Below are 20,172 nucleotides of genomic sequence, written 5' to 3'. Positions count from 1 at the left end.
CAATATTTTTCATTAAAGTAAGTCAAATTGACACCATAAAATGTTCATAAAAGGTGTAAGTAAGATGCTTGGCAGGTGATCTATGCATGTTTATCATTGAACCAGCCGCAAGTCTTATATTTACATTACTACCGTATATCACAGTACGAATAGAAGATACTTTTCAAAAGACAAAGTCACATGCCATTCTAGCTCACTAAATCATCTCATATAAAAATAATAAAACTATTTAAAATGGTTAAAAACAAAATAAGTTATATTGAAAGGAAGTATTAAATTTAAAATTGGAGGAAGTATTGAACCTTATTTAAAATCCAACCTGTTGAAAATAACTAAGGAGGTGTTAACTTCGTTACCTGTATAGAAAAGTACTTGATTTGTTTCCGTGAAAGTCCTTAAAATTGCTACTTCCTGAAGATTATATTACTGGGAAAATATTACGCTTTAAACAATCTGACGTAGTTTCACTTTGATGAAAAACACGAGGATGAATTTCTTTACAATGATGATATTATCGTAAAACTGTTTCAAAGGATATGAAGACCGAATATTGCTAAAATACAATTTTTGTCCAATAGTAGAATTCAGGAACGTAGATGACTTTTAGCTGGATATCAATTATAGTAATCAATAAAGGAGTGTACTATGTACTCCCTGAGTCAATGTATGAATTCAAATTCCTTTCGAAATGTAAAATGTAATGCTCTTATGAAATCCATGAATCAGAAAAAAATAACATAAACTAAAGAAATGTTGACAAACCACGAAAATTGAAACATACAAATTAAAAGTGCATTCATTGACTGAAATCTGTATATACAGACCCCACCAGATATAGGAGACGATCTCACCTGTTAAAGAAGACGAATATGGTGAAAATGTCAAAGAGGCAACAACTCAACCTGGATGGAAAATGTCACTTGAAAGCCACCATGGGTATGCAATGAACGACGAAGAAACCCTCACACCACAGATAATTATATGCAAGAAGTACCCAACACCAAAGGTATCGAAATAGGAAGCCAAATCCATCACCGAAGAGGTCTTACCATGTGCGATACAAGGTCACCGAAGAGGTCTTACCATGTGCGATACAAGGTCACCGAAGAGGTTTTACCATGTGCGATACAAGGAACGAAGCCTCATTGTTTTGTAAACGATTTCTTCTTTTTTTTGCTTTCTCAATTATCAATTTATGATTGTTCATTTTAATAAGGATATTGTATTCGTTTATCGAAAAAAAATTCTTCATACATATAACGACCTTATCTTATGTTCAATCCCCTTAGTTCAAAATTCTACAAATGAAATATGTTCGCTTACTTTACCGGTGCCAGTCCGAGTTGCTCATTTTCCTTTCTTTCTTTGAACGTGTTATTTTGGTTATTTTAAGTTATTTGTTGCGTGTTGTTGTGAATTTGTTTTTTCGTCTATTTTACGTTTTATTCATTCTTTGTTTCCCGTATTTTGCTAGTAACGTTGTTTGTTACGTTGACATTCAGTGGGAATGTAAACAACTTGTATGCTGTGGACGTGTTTTGTCTGTGTGTGATGTTTTTGATTGATTTATGTCCTAATTAACTGTTTATGTATACGATAGTGATGTTGATGATGTGAGGATACAACAGAATAAACGTTTATTTTTTTCTATATTGGACTTATTCAATTTTACGACCGCTCGACCCGGATGATAATTGTCACAATGCACGGCAACACGATTCCGCAACACGTGTGTTGGTTTTCACTGTCTAGTCTTTATCCCTGGATTGCATTCTTTTGATTTCCGCCAGAATCTTGTTTTTTCCATGATTTCTCTGTAAAATAAATTATTACTTCATGGAGCTTTTAGTTTGAATGTTTTTTTTTTTCACTTTAAAAAAACTAGTTTATGCAAAATAAGTTTAGTCCAAATGATTCTATTTGGTTTTAGTGTTTTACTTAAAGCTGCAGACAAGCTCCGAAATACAAAAACATGGTTGGGTGTAAAGACGCGCCTAAACCAGATTAAAACCTCAACAAGGTAATATATCCAATACCGAAAGAAATGCGACCCCTTCTCTATTGATCTCTAATTATTTTTGTATTGTAAGTTTTCTTGTGTATGTTTTTTTCCTTTTACTTTTAAAATGAAATATCTAAATGTTTCACTTTATAAGACAAATTTAATTTGTCTTTTTGAAAATAATTGTTATTTCCCCAATGAATGGAATTACGGATTACGATTATCTCCTTTAATATCAAGTGAGAGACCCAAAAATGTTTCATTATTAAGTGTCAGTCTCTGTAAGAATCAGGTAGTAGGCGAAACATGGTATGAAAAAAAACACACCATTTTGAAAGTTAAATTTGTCTCCATAATTACATTGAAATGTACTTAAATTGAACATTTGGTGAACGGTAAAAAGAAAGACAAATAATAACATGACATTGTTTAGTTAGTAAAACAGTAACATGAGATTGATAAGTTAGTAAAATAAAAAGTACTAGAATAATCACAGCTAGTGAAAATTGACTGAAGTTTACAAAACTAAAAATGACTGAAATTTGAAGTACTATAAAATATAAGAAAAAAACACTAAGTTTATAAAAAAAAGTCTGAAAATTCATCACCGGAATGTTTTCAAATTCGTGAAACTTAAAGTTACATTATAAGTAGTGTACCGTTAGCTCACTCGACTAATATTACTTTTTAAAATTCAAATCGTCATGATTAGCATGGATAACTTAAAGCTATATAATACCTCATTGAGAAATGGCACAGAATTACATAAATCAAGGGTCAAAACTACGCCGTTAATTCAAAATGTATCGATATACGTAGTTTATTACATTGAAAAAGTCCTTGTTTGTGAGTTCCATCTGGTTTATTAAGAGGGAGTCCATGTAAACACCAGGCAGTGAGTGGCACATAACCAATTTTGTATTCAAAACAATTTTCATCCATTTCATAATGCAAATGGATCCTTTCTCAAATTTGAATGATGGTTTGTGATAAACTGCAATGGTTAAAGCTGCATTAGCTGTCAAATTCGTAATTTTTTTGTCTGTTGAAATATACCTTAACTTTGAATTATTTCTACTAATTTGTACTTTTCCTGTATAATTTCATTTGATATACACATATAAAATGCATTAAATACATGAAATAGGTGTCTATATATTTATTGTCTTGCAAGAAAAAAAAATCGACCTAGATAACTTCGTATGCATGTGACTTCTGGTGACCTTATTCCGCGCATGTGCTGTAAGGGTCGCTTCGTAAGTAACAAATCTGATTGCAAAGCGAAAGTGGTTATTCAACGGCAAGGAAGACCGACTGACTCAAGCCTTATAAGAGAGAAAAATTCGAAAATAACGCAAGGATCCTTTTGAATTTTACGTATTGTGATATAATATGGCTCAAATATGGTCATTATTCATTTGAAAAATAATCAAGAAATAGATGAAATGAAATGAAAACAAAACACGTGCTTACCTGTGTATCCGTTATTGTTATTTTGTTTTACCAAGGATAAACCATTTTTAACCCATTTGTATGTCCTGTCGGCAATCTTCGTAAATAATGCCAAAAATACTTAAATCTAAGCTATTGATCTTCTCTGATTAAAAACAAAAACGTTATTTTCACAATATTCTGTAGGTATTATCGACATTGATTGCTTCAATTACAATACTGCAAACTTATTTCATTGAATCAGCAAAATTGAGTAGAATCAAAACTGAACAAATTTGACAGCTAATGCAGCTTTAAATAGAAATAAATTACATAAAAAGCATTGTAATTCATTGTAAAAAAAAGAAATAACTTTCGTTTTGAGCGAAATTTGTGCCAACCATATCATAGGATCTGCCTTCTGAATAAGATAATTGTACATTCGGACCGTTTTTTGTGTTTTTTTTGTTACTGTCACTGTACAGCGTTTACAGTTTTTAGATGGATTTTTGGGTCCTAACTTTACTGTGTTATATCTTAATAAATTGCTTTGCTGGCAGTTGCTTGTTTCTGGGTGACTTTTACTGTTAATTTTGCATTATGCAACTTGGACAAAAGAGTAGAGAAATCTTATGTTTTAAAGATATCTTTTAATAATTATAATTTTGAAATCTTTATTTCAATTTCCTGGTTTGAATAAGACTGACATATGTTTTACAGCTATTATAAAAGAGAAGACATAGGCAAATTGTTGTACGTGACAACTGTATTTTTTGGGAATGGCAATACAATCATTTCCCCAGATTTTCCTATTTTCATCTTTGCTACCTCTTGGTGCAACCGTAATCGATTGTAAACTCTCCTTGATATGCGATCCTCTATGTGTTTTTCATTTTCGCAACTTCAATTATTTTTTTACAGATTGCCGAAAGAGTAATCAAGGGAACCAAGGCCATAACGGTAATCAAAAGAATGTAATCCAGGGACAAAGACCAGACATGGAAAACAGACATACACAACAAAGAACATAAAGTAACTAAAATCATACATACAAAGTAACAATAGCAAATGAGCAACTCGGACTCCACTAAAACTGGGAGCATAATCTTTATCTACGCTGTTGCGGCCCTCGTGCCTTTACCATCTGCGAATAGCATTAATCGCGTGAATATGTAACTGTATGGCAATGAGTGCGACATTAGTGTGTTTCCCAATTGAAGCTGAACGTATTCAGATCGTATGTAGTATATCCGGTCATACCCATATCTTTACTGTACATGTAGCTGCCGTATGTGTTAATGGTATCACGATTGAATTTCAAATTGGAACATTGTCCCTCTTTCGACATTTCTATACGTTTATATAGAATATAGAAAGCATACAAACAATTGAAAGAGTAATAAAGGGAAACAAGGTTATAACGGTAATCAAAAGAATGTAATCCAGGGACAAAGACAAGACATGGAATACGGACATACACAACAAAGAACATAGAGTAACTAAAATCATACATACAAAGTAACAAAAGCAAATGAGAAACTGGGAGCATGGACCAGGTTTACCGGTAGGGTAAGCATCCATGAAAAAGATGCTCATCATTAAATGAAGACATTTCGATTAAATAATCGAAAGATTGATTTGGTGTATTTATACGTCAAACGGTAGATATTTCAAGCATTTTAGAACTTTTCATCAATGTTGTATACTGCTTTTGACCAGACCGAAAAGTTGAGCCGACGAAGCAACCAGAATGTGTTTCACTCACCAAAACAATATTAAAAACACTAACCTATTTGAATAAGGATGCATTTACAAAAACAGGAAGGAATTATACATTATTAATGAATATACACATTGGTATATTTTATGTTACTTCCTGAAGAAATAAAATTGCGAAAAATGTTATGCTTGTGGTGTCAAAATTCATTAAGTGGCAACACAATAAAGATGAAACTCTTACAAATATTTAATTTATCGTTATATGAATAATACTAATAAATAATTAAATGATGATAAAAAGTGCACGTTTTATTTTGTGTGTGTGTGTTTTTTTAATTGTCACTTAAACTCAACTAATCATTTGAATGGTAGTCTGAACGGATTAATTTCTTACTGGATAATTTTGACAGGATTTTGGTATGTTGTCTGATGTTTTAACATAGGGTTGCTCATGGTTTAAAAAAAATTATCATGTAGAATAAAGGCATTCTTCGGCACTCATGATTATATTTTGGGTATTCACACTTTTCGATTAATTATCCTATTTGTATACCTTGTAGCTGACTGCACAATTACACCTACAAGATCCTCCTCCGTGACTCTCGTGTTAGTTTGCTTAATAACTTAAATATGGACGGAAAGATGGGAGATGCCTGGCGTCAATTTCACAAAACATTGATCGTAAGTTATTACGTGTTTTTTTTCAGTTTAGACGTCATTAATCACGATCAACTTTTTGTGAATTACGTACTGTAGTTAACACGGCGTTAACTTTGTTATAGGTATTGTTCATCGTTGTTTCTCCTATGAACTTTCCAGCGCTATGACCTCCTTTTTAAACTTGTAAAATATCTGAGATATTCCTCGACCATAGTAAGTTTGATTAGATTTTTAAGTCTCTTGTGACTCGAGTGGTAGTAATGGGAAGTGAAAATGTCTCCTCTAGACATTTCAGGAGCAATATAATAATGACAAACGCCCTCTAAAAGCTAAATGTTTTCGATAGAAATTACAAGGAGACAATACAAAGTTGGGTTCAGCAAAAAGAAAACGGACAAAAGCAATAAATAAACCCAAAAAACAAAAAACAAAAAAAAAACAAAAAACAAAAAAAACAACAAAAAAAAAAAACAAAAAAAAAAAAACTAACGAAAAATAACCCCCAAAAAAAAAATAAATAAAAAGACATCAGTAAATTATGCATTGATGACGTTCATAGAGCGTTGGGAATTCGAAGAGAAGCCAAATATAATATTCTAATTGTTTCAACATTCCAATTTAAAAAAAAATCGGGAAGACATTCTCACAAAGTATCAATTTGTTCTAAATGTTTGATAAATAAGACAAAACAAATTATTTTTAATATGACACAAAATACTAAATAATGGTAATATGCATACACGCAGTTCTAATTCTAAGTAGGAGTGCATGTCTAGAATGCTTGTCTGCCGACTCGGAACTTCCAACTAACTGCGCAAGGGGTGGCATTATAGTTGCATTATATATTATTTTAAAGTTTGCATGAAATATTGAAAGCGCGTAATCGTTTACACCCCAGATACTCAATCAGGACATTCCATGTGCTTCTTTTTTGTTTCACCAATGTGAAGCACAACTGGTTTTTCCACCAGATCAGGCATATTTTGAATTACACATGAGGAACAGTAGGTTAATCTAAAACAAAAAAGTATATGTATTCAGTGCATTCATATACATGTGCATTCATACACTTAAACAATATACTAGTGGTAATATGTTTTATGCTTGGTAAACATGTGTGATTGTTTAGTCTATAACCATGTACTATTCTACAGAGCATCACTTATTCCATGAACCTGCAATCATTTTGACTCCTCTGTAGTATTTTGATAAATGATTGGAACGAACCTGTGAATTGTGTAATGTAGTATAAAAGTATTTGAAAAGCTCATATATAACATAAAATCTTCTTACAATCATTTACAAAACCTGACTTTTTTTTGATTCAATTGTTCCGTCATTGATTATCATGAATTATTAAGGTATTTAATGAATCTACAGTCATTGTATTGCCAGCAGAAATTAGGATAACTAATGTCTTGATGTATGCATGCAAATCATCAGTCTTGGGCTTTGCTGTAGTATACTTGATACTTATTTTAAGTGGGTACCTAGTATTATATATATATATATATATATATATTTGTTTTTTGTGGGGAGACATTTTTGGGGCTGTTAATACAGTTCAACAAGGCAGTAACCATATAACTTAAAGTATATAATGGGTTGATCTTTATATCACTTAAAAAATTGATGCCCTCTTCAATGTTTTGATGACTTGCATTTAACATTTGGTCGTCAAGTGTAATGGTTCGATTTATGATAAGACAATGTCACTTTTAACACTATCAGGTTAATTAAGAAATGAATGAATGGTGACAAGAGCGCACCTGCATACTAGATCAAATATCAAACAAAAGCTTCCGGTGATTAGGGCATGTTTTAAGAATGCAAAGTTTAAACATCACGGAAATAGCCCTTAGATGGACACCACATGGTAAAAAATCAACAAAAAACAACATGGCGAAGGACTATCGAAAATAAATTACAAGAGTTGAAAATGACATGGACTGAGACGGAATTTTTTTACAAAGAATCTTGTTGAATGGCGAGGTCTTGTTTTTATCTTATGTTCCATCGGGCATGAAGAGGATAAGTAGGTAGGTAGAACACATTATATTTTCTTTAGTATACATTGCATGCTTGAAATCGAACCTAGGTACATGATTGTTTTATTTCGTTAGATATCAATACAGAACGCATTGCTTAAGACTCAACAATGTATTTTTCGAGTTTAGCACTTATGGTCCAATTTAAAGGTAAAATGACTAGGTTACAGACAATACTAAAGCTGGACCCGAGTGGAAAATGGACCAAAAGATCAATTTAAGGTATAACGGCCAGATTATGGAAGATTCTACAAGCCCTAGTGGGCAATGGATAAAACAAAGGTTTTTGCAAAGTCATCGAGGATGTACCTGTCCTGTTAAAGAAGGACGAGGACGAGTTATCATTCATACCAACAGCAATACCTTTTTTGTTGTTGAATCATCGAGGATGTACCTGTCCTATTAAAAGGGGACGAGTTATCATTCATGCCAACAGTAATATCTTTTTTTTTGTTGAATATGAATCTGATTTGATTGTTGTACGTTGTGTGCTTCTTGCCTGGCTGGTGAAATCACTGCTCTCTTATCTTGCTTCACATGTACCGTCATAAACTACTCTGTCCATTGGTAAATTCTGATATGTTTATCCAAAATATACTGGTATATAATATAACAACCCTCTTTCTGACTCAAATCTCAAACAAAATGAAGAAATAATTAAGATAATTAAAAAACAACCATTTAAAATGTTAATAATTGAAATAATGAAGAAAACTTTACCTATAAATGCAGATTGATTTAAAAAAAAAACCACACACACAACGGTAATACATCATATAGGAGAAAAATATAAATTTGGCTTTATATTACTTCCTGAAGATAACAGAGAAAACGGACGATGTTACACTTTATCTATCTCAATTAAAGAGAAATAGAATACTTCACTCTGCATTAAGTAAACAGTTATAGGAATGAAATTATTTTTAAGTATCTTAATATCTTGATATAATAAAATCAGGAAGTATCAGGAATGAATATTTTCATTTCTAATCAACAATAGCATGTTAGCAGCTATATTTAGTATATTGAGTATACACCCTACATGTCTACACTAAAATCAGAAAGAAAAGCAAGATTAGGCATATGATATAATTTAAGATAATGGCATTCAATTATAATTCGAAATACGCAATGAACATTGAAAAATGGTAAAAAACAAACAATCACAACAATCGAATTCAAAATCAGTGTACTAGCTTTTGTTTTGTTCACAAACTTCATAATGTCTGTATAACAGAGCACTGTATTTTGACTAATAATTTTTGTTTATAATCATTCAGACAAATGATTTTACCCCATCCATGCAATCCAACAAGTCAGTCCCCAATTTTCTAATCAACCTTTATATTCATTATTTTTGTTTTCTGTTTTCCATATTTTTTCCTTGTTTTGACATCTGATTTCAACCCTATTGATCTGACAGTAATTTATCATTAATTTCACGGTAGCCTTAGTTAATTCTCTCAAAAATCTGTAAAAAATATTCCCATAAAATGTCTCAACAAAGCAAACTGTAACAAATACATCTAACAAACAGTAAAATTGTACATTTTAATTCTCAACAAAATTTACGGGATTACTTTGATCTATTGACTTGAATTAATTTACTTGTATTTGTCCACTCGAAATTGTAAATGATACTGAAGGTGGAGAAATATTTAATTAAAAGACTGATGTTTCTCCAATTAAAAGTGTAGAAACTAAGAATATATTGTTGAAGTTATGAAGTTGGAAATCGCTTGTGCAAATTTTGTCACCGCCTGGTGATTACAATCCACTTGCATATCTCACTTTCCTAAGAGCTTCAAAAAAATCAAAATAGTGTACGGTGTGTAATTCATTTTTGATTCCTCCACACTCTTTAGTTAATTCGTTTTTTTTCAGTTGATTTAATTGTAGACAATGTACAAAGTTTTTCTCTAAAAAATGAAAAACCGAAAATACTCAACAAAACATCTTTTTTCCTCAAGTTGATACCATCCGTAATTATTTGTACCCATCACTGGAGACATTAAACAAATAGATTCTAAACTTAAGCATCATTTAGTTGTATATCTTAGTATAACCTATTCATAAGTATTTGCACCAACTTGATACCGTAAACTAATCGATCCTAAACTTACGTATCATTAAATTGTAAATCTTATATGCCGCTCCATTGGAAGCATTACAAGTCAAATTCCATCCAACCTCGCAAAGAAAATCTACCTCAGACAGACCCTCGGTTCTACTAAACGATATCTGTGAATTTGCAGTATAGACCTCATGTGAGCAATTATCAATAGCATCCGATTGATTGGTAACCAAACCAGGATACTCTATAAAGGCATTGTCTATACCCCGTCTTTTGTAGCACCAATGTATAGGACAGTCAAGTTCTTCGACGATTGCTTTGCAATTAAGATTGACCATAGCGCCGCCTTGGAAGGCCTGGCATATTTTAGCCGTGCCGTCAGGTTGCAAACTAAGAACAGTTGGTTCCACTAGAAAATGTAAAACAAATGTAACGTGTTAAACTGTTAGGCCATATTTTCGTACTTAATCAGGGAAGCCAAGACTCTACACAGACTTTCCAAGGTTTGCATCTCTTTTTGTTGTTTTTTTGATTTTTACCTACTTTCAAATTGTGATTTTCTTTCTGCAAGTACGTTATGACGTTTTTTATTCTTCTAAAGAATTTGTACGTTACGATGAGTTACTAAATAATGAAATGGTATATCCTCAAATGTTAGAGCAGCGCTATTATGTTTTCAAACCATTATTTTATGTGATATTAGTATACATAATTTACCTTCCAGCGCAACGGTTGTTGTTGATGATACATCATGAGTATTCGTAGTTATCATACTAACTAAACACTCATACGTCCCTTCGTCACTGCATTTCGTGTTTTCTGGTTTAATACTGAACACAAGTTTCGCCTCAGAAAACGGGTAAATGATAGACCCGTTTAAACTGACTCTGCTTCTGTAGTCAGCGTCATGCCATATAACTGCCTTGTGACCATTGCTTGCGCTGTTTGTAAATGCTAGCGTTAGAATATCATACTTTGTTCCCGGATAAGTTTTGGAAAGAATGAAGTAGTTTACTCTATCAGATTGGTTGAGGGTAAACCCAGGCATGCATACCAGAGTTAAAGTGTCTTTTTTAAAAACCACAGGAGAGGACGAGTTAAAGGAAATGGGTGGAGAGCTGCTCTGAACTGTAGCTGTAAAATAAATTCGAACTGATTTATAATACTTAGGGCGATATATTCATAGATTTGACATCCGGATTTAAAATCCGATTTCGTTTTTTTTTTATTAAACTCCCCACTTAGAGATCGCCAGAGTTGCGTGCATAGGTTTTCGAGTTCATTTATTGATTTATTTTATGGCATTTATCTATTTATACACTACAGCGTCACATTCTCAATTTTAAACGTTGAATAACAATTCTCAATTTACAAAAACGGTATTCATTTGATAAATATAATAGCTTAAGATACCTTAACAGAAATATATATAATTTTTTTTATAAAACAGTAATGTTTAAAGTTTTGAATTTTAATGATATGTATAACAAATTGTTAGATTGTAATCTACAACATAATGTTGTAATCAAACCATTGTATCTATTGTACGTTTAAACTCGTAAAACAACTAATGCAAAAGATAACCAAAATATAAGATACTGACAATGATTAGAGTCTCAAATTGTTCCCTATTAGATGCATACATAAGTAGCTTATATCTGAAAAGGAAGTTTGTCGTTTTTCTTAAAATATTGAAATCTACTCAAGATAAATTAGACGAACGAAAGACGGTCGGAACATGCAGCATTTTTAACGAGAAATTAAAAATGGGCAATCACATTCCATCCAAAATAAAGTAATTTAAAATAATTAATCAAAGTGGTATCAATTAATATGCATGGCGACTGTCTGTTTGGTTATCATTGCTAATTCAAGCTACCGCAAATAAATAAATAAATAAAATAAAAAAAAAAAACGCATATATGTTTTTGTCCGATGCTAAGAGTTATTTTATGTGAGTATTTCGGAAATAAAGGATCAACAAAATATTTCATTAATTTTCAGTGGTGCAAGCCCGAAATGTTTTAAGTATTGCAACTGTAAGCCATTTACAGTATTCGATATTCCAACATTTCCCACAAAACAAAGTAAACATGTACCATCATGATGAAATGATATTGTACTTACAGATCGATGATGATATGAACAATAGTGCTAAATATACAATATTTTTTTTTATTTCGTCATGACGTTTTTAGTATACATCCAGATTAGTTTTTGTAATATATTTCTTTAAGTTGATAAACTTCATCTTAGATATAGCTAGCTGTATTTCCTCAGTAGGTAAAATAATAGGAAGTATTCAAATTATTAGTTCGTACCTTAATTTGAATGATAAACTTTTGAACTTCTTAAAAATGAGGAAATTATCGAAAACACAAATTCTATTTTCCATACAAACAACGTTAACGTTGCATAGCTGGATCTGCACCAAACCTTTTACTTTTATACTCACAGCTGTCAAATAAGTTCTCCATTCCTACGACAAACGTTGTTACTCCCGTAGTGGTGTTAATTCAATGTGGTTCTGAAAAATTCGAAAGATCTTCTAGAGACCCTCAATTATATGATCATAAACAGAATATAAAAGCATGAAAACATATGAATTTTCAACACTGTATACTTCTATTCCCTATACCCAGTTAAAATCCCGACTTAAAGAAGAAATGACACAGACAATTTTTTTTCTTAAATTTTTGGTTTATCTGATTTATTACGCCCAATTTATATCATGAAAACGCCCCTTTGTAGTCACTTACGTCGTTTAATAGAAGATAAGTCGTCGATTAAAAAACGACGACGACCCAAGCCATACGAATTAAATTAGCCATGTGGTCACGTGAACGTGCTACGTCATTGGTTCTCAATTCATAGATCGAGTGGATGAAATGCGTGGGGGTTCTGCACTTTTTACATGATTTCTACAACTGAGAGTGAAAATATTGAAAGTTTTTTTTGGCCAGCGAATATATCAATTTAAACCACTTCCAGAAGAAAACGATAAACAATGACAGAAATATTTAACTATTACATGTACGAAGACTTGAATCCGCACTACTTCTATTCGAAAATTACATAGAAATATTTTATTATGTTCTGTCTTGTTCGATTGAACTTTTTACATAAAGTAAATTAAATTCACATTCCAAGACTTAAATTGTTTCGATCTCGATCTTCAAATCTTGATTTAACTCTTTTTACGGAACGCTATTTCTGACAAGTGTACCAGTACCCAGCAAATACAGTTATAGGATTATACGAACATGATTATTTTTTTATTGGGTTTTGATAATTTTATTTGAGAACCAATAAGGATGTACCTGTCCTATTAAAAGGGGACGAGTTATCATTCATGCCAACAGTAATACCTTTTTTGTTGTTGAATCATCGAGTCACCTGTCCTATTAAAGGGGGACGAGTTATCATTCATGCCAACAGTAATATCTTTTTTGTTGTTGAATATGAATCTGATTTGATTGTTGTACGTTGTGTGCTTCTTGCCTGGTGAAATCACTGCTCTCTTATCTTGCTTCACATGTACCGTCATAAACTACTCTGTCCATTGGTAAATTCTGATATGTTTATCCAAAATATACTGGTATATAATATAACAACCCTCTTTCTGACTCAAATCTCAAATAAAATGAAGAAATAATTAAGATAATTAAAAAACAATTATTTAAAATGTTAATAATTGAAATAATGAAGAAAACTTTACATATAAATGCAGATTGATTTAAAAAAAAAACCACACACAACGGTAATACATCATATAGGAGAAAAATATAAATTTGGCTTTATATTACTTCCTGAAGATAACAGAGAAAACGGACGATGTTACACTTTATCTATCTCAATTAAAGAGAAATAGAATACTTCACTCTGCATTAAGTAAACAGTTATAGGAATGAAATTATTTTTAAGTATCTTAATATCTTGATATAATAAAATCAGGAAGTATCAGGGATGAATATTTTCATTTCTAATCAACAATAGCATGTTAGCAGCTATATTTAGTATATTGAGTATACACCCTACATGTCTACACTAAAATCAGAAAGAAAAGCAAGATTAGGCATATGATATAATTTAAGATAATGGCATTCAATTATAATTCGAAATACGCAATGAACATTGAAAAATGGTAAAAAACAAACAATCACAACAATCGAATTCAAAATCAGTATACTAGCTTTTGTTTTGTTCACAAAATTCATAATGTCTGTATAACAGAGCACTGTATTTTGACTAATAATTTTTGTTTATAATCATTCAGACAAATGATTTTACCCCATCCATGCAATCCAACAAGTCAGTCCCCAATTTTCTAATCAACCTTTATATTCATTATTTTTGTTTTCTGTTTTCCATATTTTTTCCTTGTATTGACATTTGATCTCTACCCTATTGATCTGACAGTAATTTATCATTAATTTCACGGTAGCGTTAGTTAATTCTCTCAAAAATCTGTAAAACTTATTCCCATAAAATGTCTCAACAAAGCAAACTGTAACAAATACATCTAACAAACAGTAAAATTGTACATTTTAATTCTCAACAAAATTTACGGGATTACTTTGATCTATTGACTTGAATTAATTTACTTGTATTTGTCCACTCGAAATTGTAAATGATACTGAAGGTGGAGAAATATTTAATTAAAAGACTGATGTTTCTCCAATTAAAAGTGTAGAAACTAAGAATATATTGTTGAAGTTATGAAGTTGGAAATCGCTTGTGCAAATTTTGTCACCGCCTGGTGATTACATTCCACTTGCATATCTTACTTTCCTAAGAGCTTCAAAAAAATCAAAATAGTGTACGGTGTGTAATTCATTTTTGATTCCTCCACACTCTTTAGTTAATTCGTTTTTTTTCAGTTGATTTAATTGTAGACAATGTACAAAGTTTTTCTCTAAAAATGAAAAACCGAAAATACTCAACAAAACATCTTTTTTCCTCAAGTTGATACCATCCATAATTATTTGTACCCATCACTGGAGACATTAAACAAATAGATTCTAAACTTAAGCATCATTTAGTTGTATATCTTAGTATAACCTATTCATAAGTATTTGCACCAACTTGATACCGTAAACTAATCGATCCTAAACTTACGTATCATTAAATTGTAAATCTTATATGCCGCTCCATTGGAAGCATTACAAGTCAAATTCCATCCAACCTCGCAAAGGAAATCTACCTCAGACAGACCCTCGGTTCTACTAAACGATATCTGTGAATTTGCAGTATAGACCTCATGTGAGCAATTATCAATAGCATCCGATTGATTGGTAACCAAACCAGGATACTCTATAAAGGCATTGTCTATACCCCGTCTTTTGTAGCACCAATGTATAGGACAGTCAAGTTCTTCGACGATTGCTTTGCAATTAAGATTGACCATAGCGCCGCCTTGGAAGGCCTGGCATATTTTAGCCGTGCCGTCAGGTTGCAAACTAAGAACAGTTGGTTCCACTAGAAAATGTAAAACAAATGTAACGTGTTAAACTGTTAGGCCATATTTTCGTACTTAATCAGGGAAGCCAAGACTCTACACAGACTTTCCAAGGTTTGCATCTCTTTTTGTTGTTTTTTGATTTTTACCTACTTTCAAATTGTGATTTTCATTCTGCAAGTACGTTATGACGTTTTTTTTTCTTCTAAAGAATTTGTATGTTACGATGAGTTACTAAATAATGAAATGGTATATCCTCAAATATTAGAGCAGCGCTATTATGTTTTCAAACCATTATTTTATGTGATATTAGTATACATAATTTACCTTCCAGCGCAACGGTTGTTGTTGATGATACATCATGAGTATTCGTAGTTATCATACTAACTAAACACTCATACGTCCCTTCGTCACTGCATTTCGTGTTTTCTGGTTTAATATTGAACACAAGTTTCGCCTCAGAAAACGGGTAAATGATAGACCCGTTTAAACTGACTCTGCTTTTGTAGTCAGCGTCATGCCATATAACTGCCTTGTGACCATTGCTGGCGCTGTTTGTAAATGCTAGCGTTAGAATATCATACTTTGTTCCCGGATAAGTTTTGGAAAGAATAAAGTAGTTTACTCTATCAGATTGGTTGAGGGTAAACCCAGGCATGCATACCAGAGTTAAAGTGTCTTTTTTAAAAACCACAGGAGAGGACGAGTTAAAGGAAATGGGTGGAGAGCTGCTCTGAACCGTAGCTGTAAAATAAATTTGAACTGATTTATAATACTTAGGGCGATATATTCATAGATTTGACATCCGGATTTAAAATCCGATTTCGTTTTTTTTTTATTAAACTCCTCACTTAGAGATCGCCAGAGCTGCATGCATAGGTTTTCGAGTTCATTTATTGATTTATTTTATGGCATTTATCTATTCATACACTACAGCGTCACATTCTCAATTGTTTCAATTTTAAACGTTGAATAACAATTCTCAATTTACAAAAACGGTATTCATTTGATAAATATAATAGCTTAAGATACCTTAACAGAAATATATAATTTTTTTTATAAAACAGTAATGTTTAAAGTTTTGAATTATAATGATATGTATAACAAATTGTTAGATTGTAATCTACAACATAATGTTATAATCAAACCATTGTATCTATTGTACGTTTAAACTCGTAAAACAACTAATGCAAAAGATAACCAAAATATAAGATACTGACAATGATTAGAGTCTCAAATTGTTCCCTATTAGATGCATACATATGTAGCTTATATCTGCAAAGGAAGTTTGTCGTTTTTCTTAAAATATTGAAATCTACTCAAGATAAATTAGACGAACGAAAGACGGTCGGAACATGCAGCATTTTTAACGAGAAATTAAAAATGGGCAATCACATTCCATCCAAAATAAAGTAATTTAAAATAATTAATCAAAGTGGTATCAATTAATATGCATGGCGACTGTCTGTTTGGTTACCATTGCTAATTCAAGCTACCGCAAAAAATAAATAAATAAATAAAAAAAAACCGCATATATGTTTTTGTCCGATGCTAAGAGTTATTTTATGTGAGTATTTCGGAAATAAAGATCAACAAAATATTTCATTAATTTTCAGTGGTGCAAGCCCGAAATGTTTTAAGTATTACAACTGTAAGCTATTTACAGTATTCGATATTCCAACATTTCCCACAAAACAAAGTAAACATGTACCATCATGATGAAATAATATTGTACTTACAGATCGATGATGATATGAACAATAGTGCTAAATATACAATCATTTTTTTTTATTTCGTCGTGACGTTTTTAGTATACATCCAGATTAGTTTTTGTAATATATTTCTTTAAGTTGATAAACTTCATCTTAGATATAGCTAGCTGTATTTCCTTAGTCGGTAAAATAACAGGAAGTATTCAGATTATTAGTTCGTACCTTAATTTGAATGATAAACTTTTGAACTTCTTAAAAATGAGGAAATTATCGAAAACACAAATTAAATTCTATTTTCCATACAAACAACGTTAACGTTGCATAGCTGAATCTGCAAAATGTACCACCAAACCTTTTACTTTTATACTCACAGCTGTCAAATAAGTTCTCCATTCCTACGACAAACGTTGTTACTCCCGTAGTGGTATTAATTCAATGTGGTTCTGAAAAATTCGAAAGATCTTCTAGAGACCCTCAATTATATGATTATAAACAGAATATAATAGCATGAAAACATATGAATTTTCAACACTGTATACTTCTATTCCCTATACCCAGTTAAAATCCCGACTTAAAGAAGAAATGACACAGACATTTTTTTTTTCTTAAATTTTTGGTTAATCTGATTTATTACACCCAATTTATATCATAAACACGCCCCTTGTAGTCACCTACGTCGTTTAATAGAATATAAGTCGTCGATTCAAAAACGACGACGACCCAAGCCATACAAATTAAATTAGCCATGTGGTCACGTGAACGTGCTACGTCATTGGTTCTCAATTCATAGATCGAGTGGATGAAATGCGTGGGGGTTCTGCACTTTTTACATGATTTCTACAATTGAGAGTGAAAATATTGAAAGTTTTTGTTTTCCAGCGAATGTATCAATTTAAACCACTTCCAGAAGAAAACGATAAATAATGACAGAAATATTTAACTATTACATGTACGAAGACTTGAATCCGCACTACTTCTATTCGAAAATTACATAGAAATATTTTATTATGTTCTGTCTTGTTCGATTGAACTTTTTACATAAAGTAAATTAAATTCACATTCCAAGACTTAAATTGTTTCGATCTCGATCTTCAAATCTTGATTTTACCCTTTTTACGGAACGCTATTTCTGACAAGTGTACCAGTACCTAGCAAATACAGTTATAGGATTATACGAACATGTTTATTTTTTATTGGTTTTTGATAATTTTATTTGAGAACCAATAAGGGTTTCTTTCTGAGACCTACTCGTGTTCTGCTAAAATTGAATATTTTATCTGACCTATATAAAAATATTGTTCGTACCAGAAAAGCTTCCTTTAACTAACATAGGGACACCTATTATAAAATGTGTATTGTGTCAAATTCTCCATGTAAATTGTTTTATTTCAAAATTAGTAAGACCAAAGAAATGTAATTATATTTCAATATCGAAGTCATACACCTGCGTCGACACCTGTGTCATGAGGAGTCGAACCATGTAAAGATAAAAGAATTCACCCACGCTTTTTCTTGGCAATAAATAAGTCTACCGGGCTTGTTAATTGATATAACCCTGCAGCAAAGAAAGAACGACACACTGAGTGTCACTATTTTAGTTGTACCCGCCTGTTCAAGTCCTAAAAATAGTGTGCAAACTAGTACATGTATTGCCAAGCGGGGATGTATGCCTAACGAAAATGGAGAGCTGGCAGAAAACAAAAACTTTAGTCTTCTTACTTTCTACAAAAATCATTGAATCACTTTGCATCATATATACAAGTTATTTTTGAAGATTTATTAATTTTTCGGGCACGTGTATACATTTTCAATGCTCAATGCACCCAAATGGAGATTGGGAACCTATGACATAAGCACTTCCATATATGGTAAGTAGGTGGTACTTCCGGTTTTCATTTATGCATATTAATAAGGTCGTCGTGATAACACAAATAAATCATTCTAACTTTATTTAGCGCTAACCTGATGAGAAAACGTTTGTTATACTCGTATCTAAACATACTATAGTTTTCATGAATATTAACGTTTAAAAAATGATATTTTTGTGTCATGTCTCCTTTAAAAACATTACACATCGGTGTTTCTCCAGAAAAGATGGTGCACATAGATACAAATATATAGTTCTGGAAAGATATTTCTCATACTTTGTAAAATGTAATTCCAAATCATCTTCCAAATATACAGATGAAGATGTTTTCAAAATGCGAGAATTTATGATAGACAACATATTGCTCGAGTGTGGTGGACAACACAACCCCGTTCCAGAAGATTAATTGTAAGAAGTCTAGCGCGATACAAAAAGTCTGCGTAGTTACGGCAAGCTCTGGCATAACGAATGAGTTCTGGTATGAACACTCCATACGCAGGTGCTGAAGAATGTTGCTACAGATAAAAGGAAAGTTCTGAATGAAAAGTCATCACGTTTGTCATAAAGTTTGGTCAGTCTCTTAGTGTCGGTCAAAATATGAGGCTGACTTCGCAGTGTTGTAGTATTCTTTATCTCAAGTTCTTTATCTCAAGTTCTTTGAGGTAGATGCGATTTATCAAATCTCCGAAACTAGGATTGCTTAAAGATAATATGTCATCTATATAGCGGAAACTGAGATTAAATGATCTATCTAGATGATATTGTTTCAGCTATGAAGTCAGCCTCATAAGAGCGAAGGAATAGGTCAGCAAGTACAGAAGCACAATTTGTTCCCATTGAAAAGCCGACCGTTTGTTGAAAACGCGTTCACCACGCTCAAAACTTCCACCATTTTGTAAACATCTTCATCGGTATATTTGGAAGATAATTTGGAATTACAAATTACAATTACAAATGGAATTGTTTCTGAAAAAGAACAAGACGGGCTGTTTTAGTCTGGTTGAATTTTAGACAGATTTTTTTTAAAAACTTTACAAAGTATTTATTTTCTATTATTATATATACACTCCCGAAGGGAGCGTTTATATTTGTATCATCAACTTGGTTCTGTATACTTATGACAAGAAAAACAGGCGCGTAACTGAAGCCAAATTGATGTGTAGGCAAAATTACGGCAGGGGGTCCAGGGGGCGAAGCCCCC

The 20,172-nt window shown here is 32.0% G+C and overlaps 1 protein-coding gene across 5 annotated transcripts; it reads right to left on the bottom strand.

Annotated features, from left to right (window-relative positions):
* Positions 1-6,496: 6,496 nt before the first annotated feature.
* LOC148598743 (uncharacterized) lies at positions 6,497-17,666 on the bottom strand. 5 transcript variants are annotated; one of them, XM_088561402.1, is made up of 9 exons: positions 17,132-17,309; positions 15,720-16,136; positions 15,053-15,412; positions 13,303-13,567; positions 12,694-12,861; positions 12,390-12,461; positions 10,652-11,068; positions 8,224-10,343; positions 6,497-6,826 (listed from the first exon to the last, which is right to left on the bottom strand). In XM_088561402.1, the coding sequence occupies exons 1-4, from the start codon at positions 17,172-17,174 to the stop codon at positions 13,485-13,487; spliced, it is 903 nt and encodes a 300-aa protein (XP_088417528.1). In that variant the 5' UTR covers positions 17,175-17,309; the 3' UTR covers positions 6,497-6,826; positions 8,224-10,343; positions 10,652-11,068; positions 12,390-12,461; positions 12,694-12,861; positions 13,303-13,484. The 5 variants fall into 5 exon arrangements, with proteins under 5 accessions (XP_088417528.1, XP_088417531.1, XP_088417527.1 ...); XM_088561405.1 differs by lacking the exons at positions 12,694-12,861; positions 17,132-17,309 and adding an exon at positions 17,476-17,666; XM_088561401.1 differs by lacking the exon at positions 12,694-12,861.
* Between the last annotated feature and the right edge of the window lie 2,506 nt (positions 17,667-20,172).

Source organism: Perna viridis, chromosome 14, assembly GCF_037379345.1.
Source record: "Perna viridis isolate PV_CMFRI_1.1 ecotype Kerala chromosome 14, ASM3737934v1, whole genome shotgun sequence".
Lineage (NCBI taxonomy): Eukaryota > Metazoa > Mollusca > Bivalvia > Mytilida > Mytilidae > Perna > Perna viridis.
Note: the sequence above shows the minus strand (reverse complement) of the source record. Positions and strands in the feature narration are given on the sequence as shown.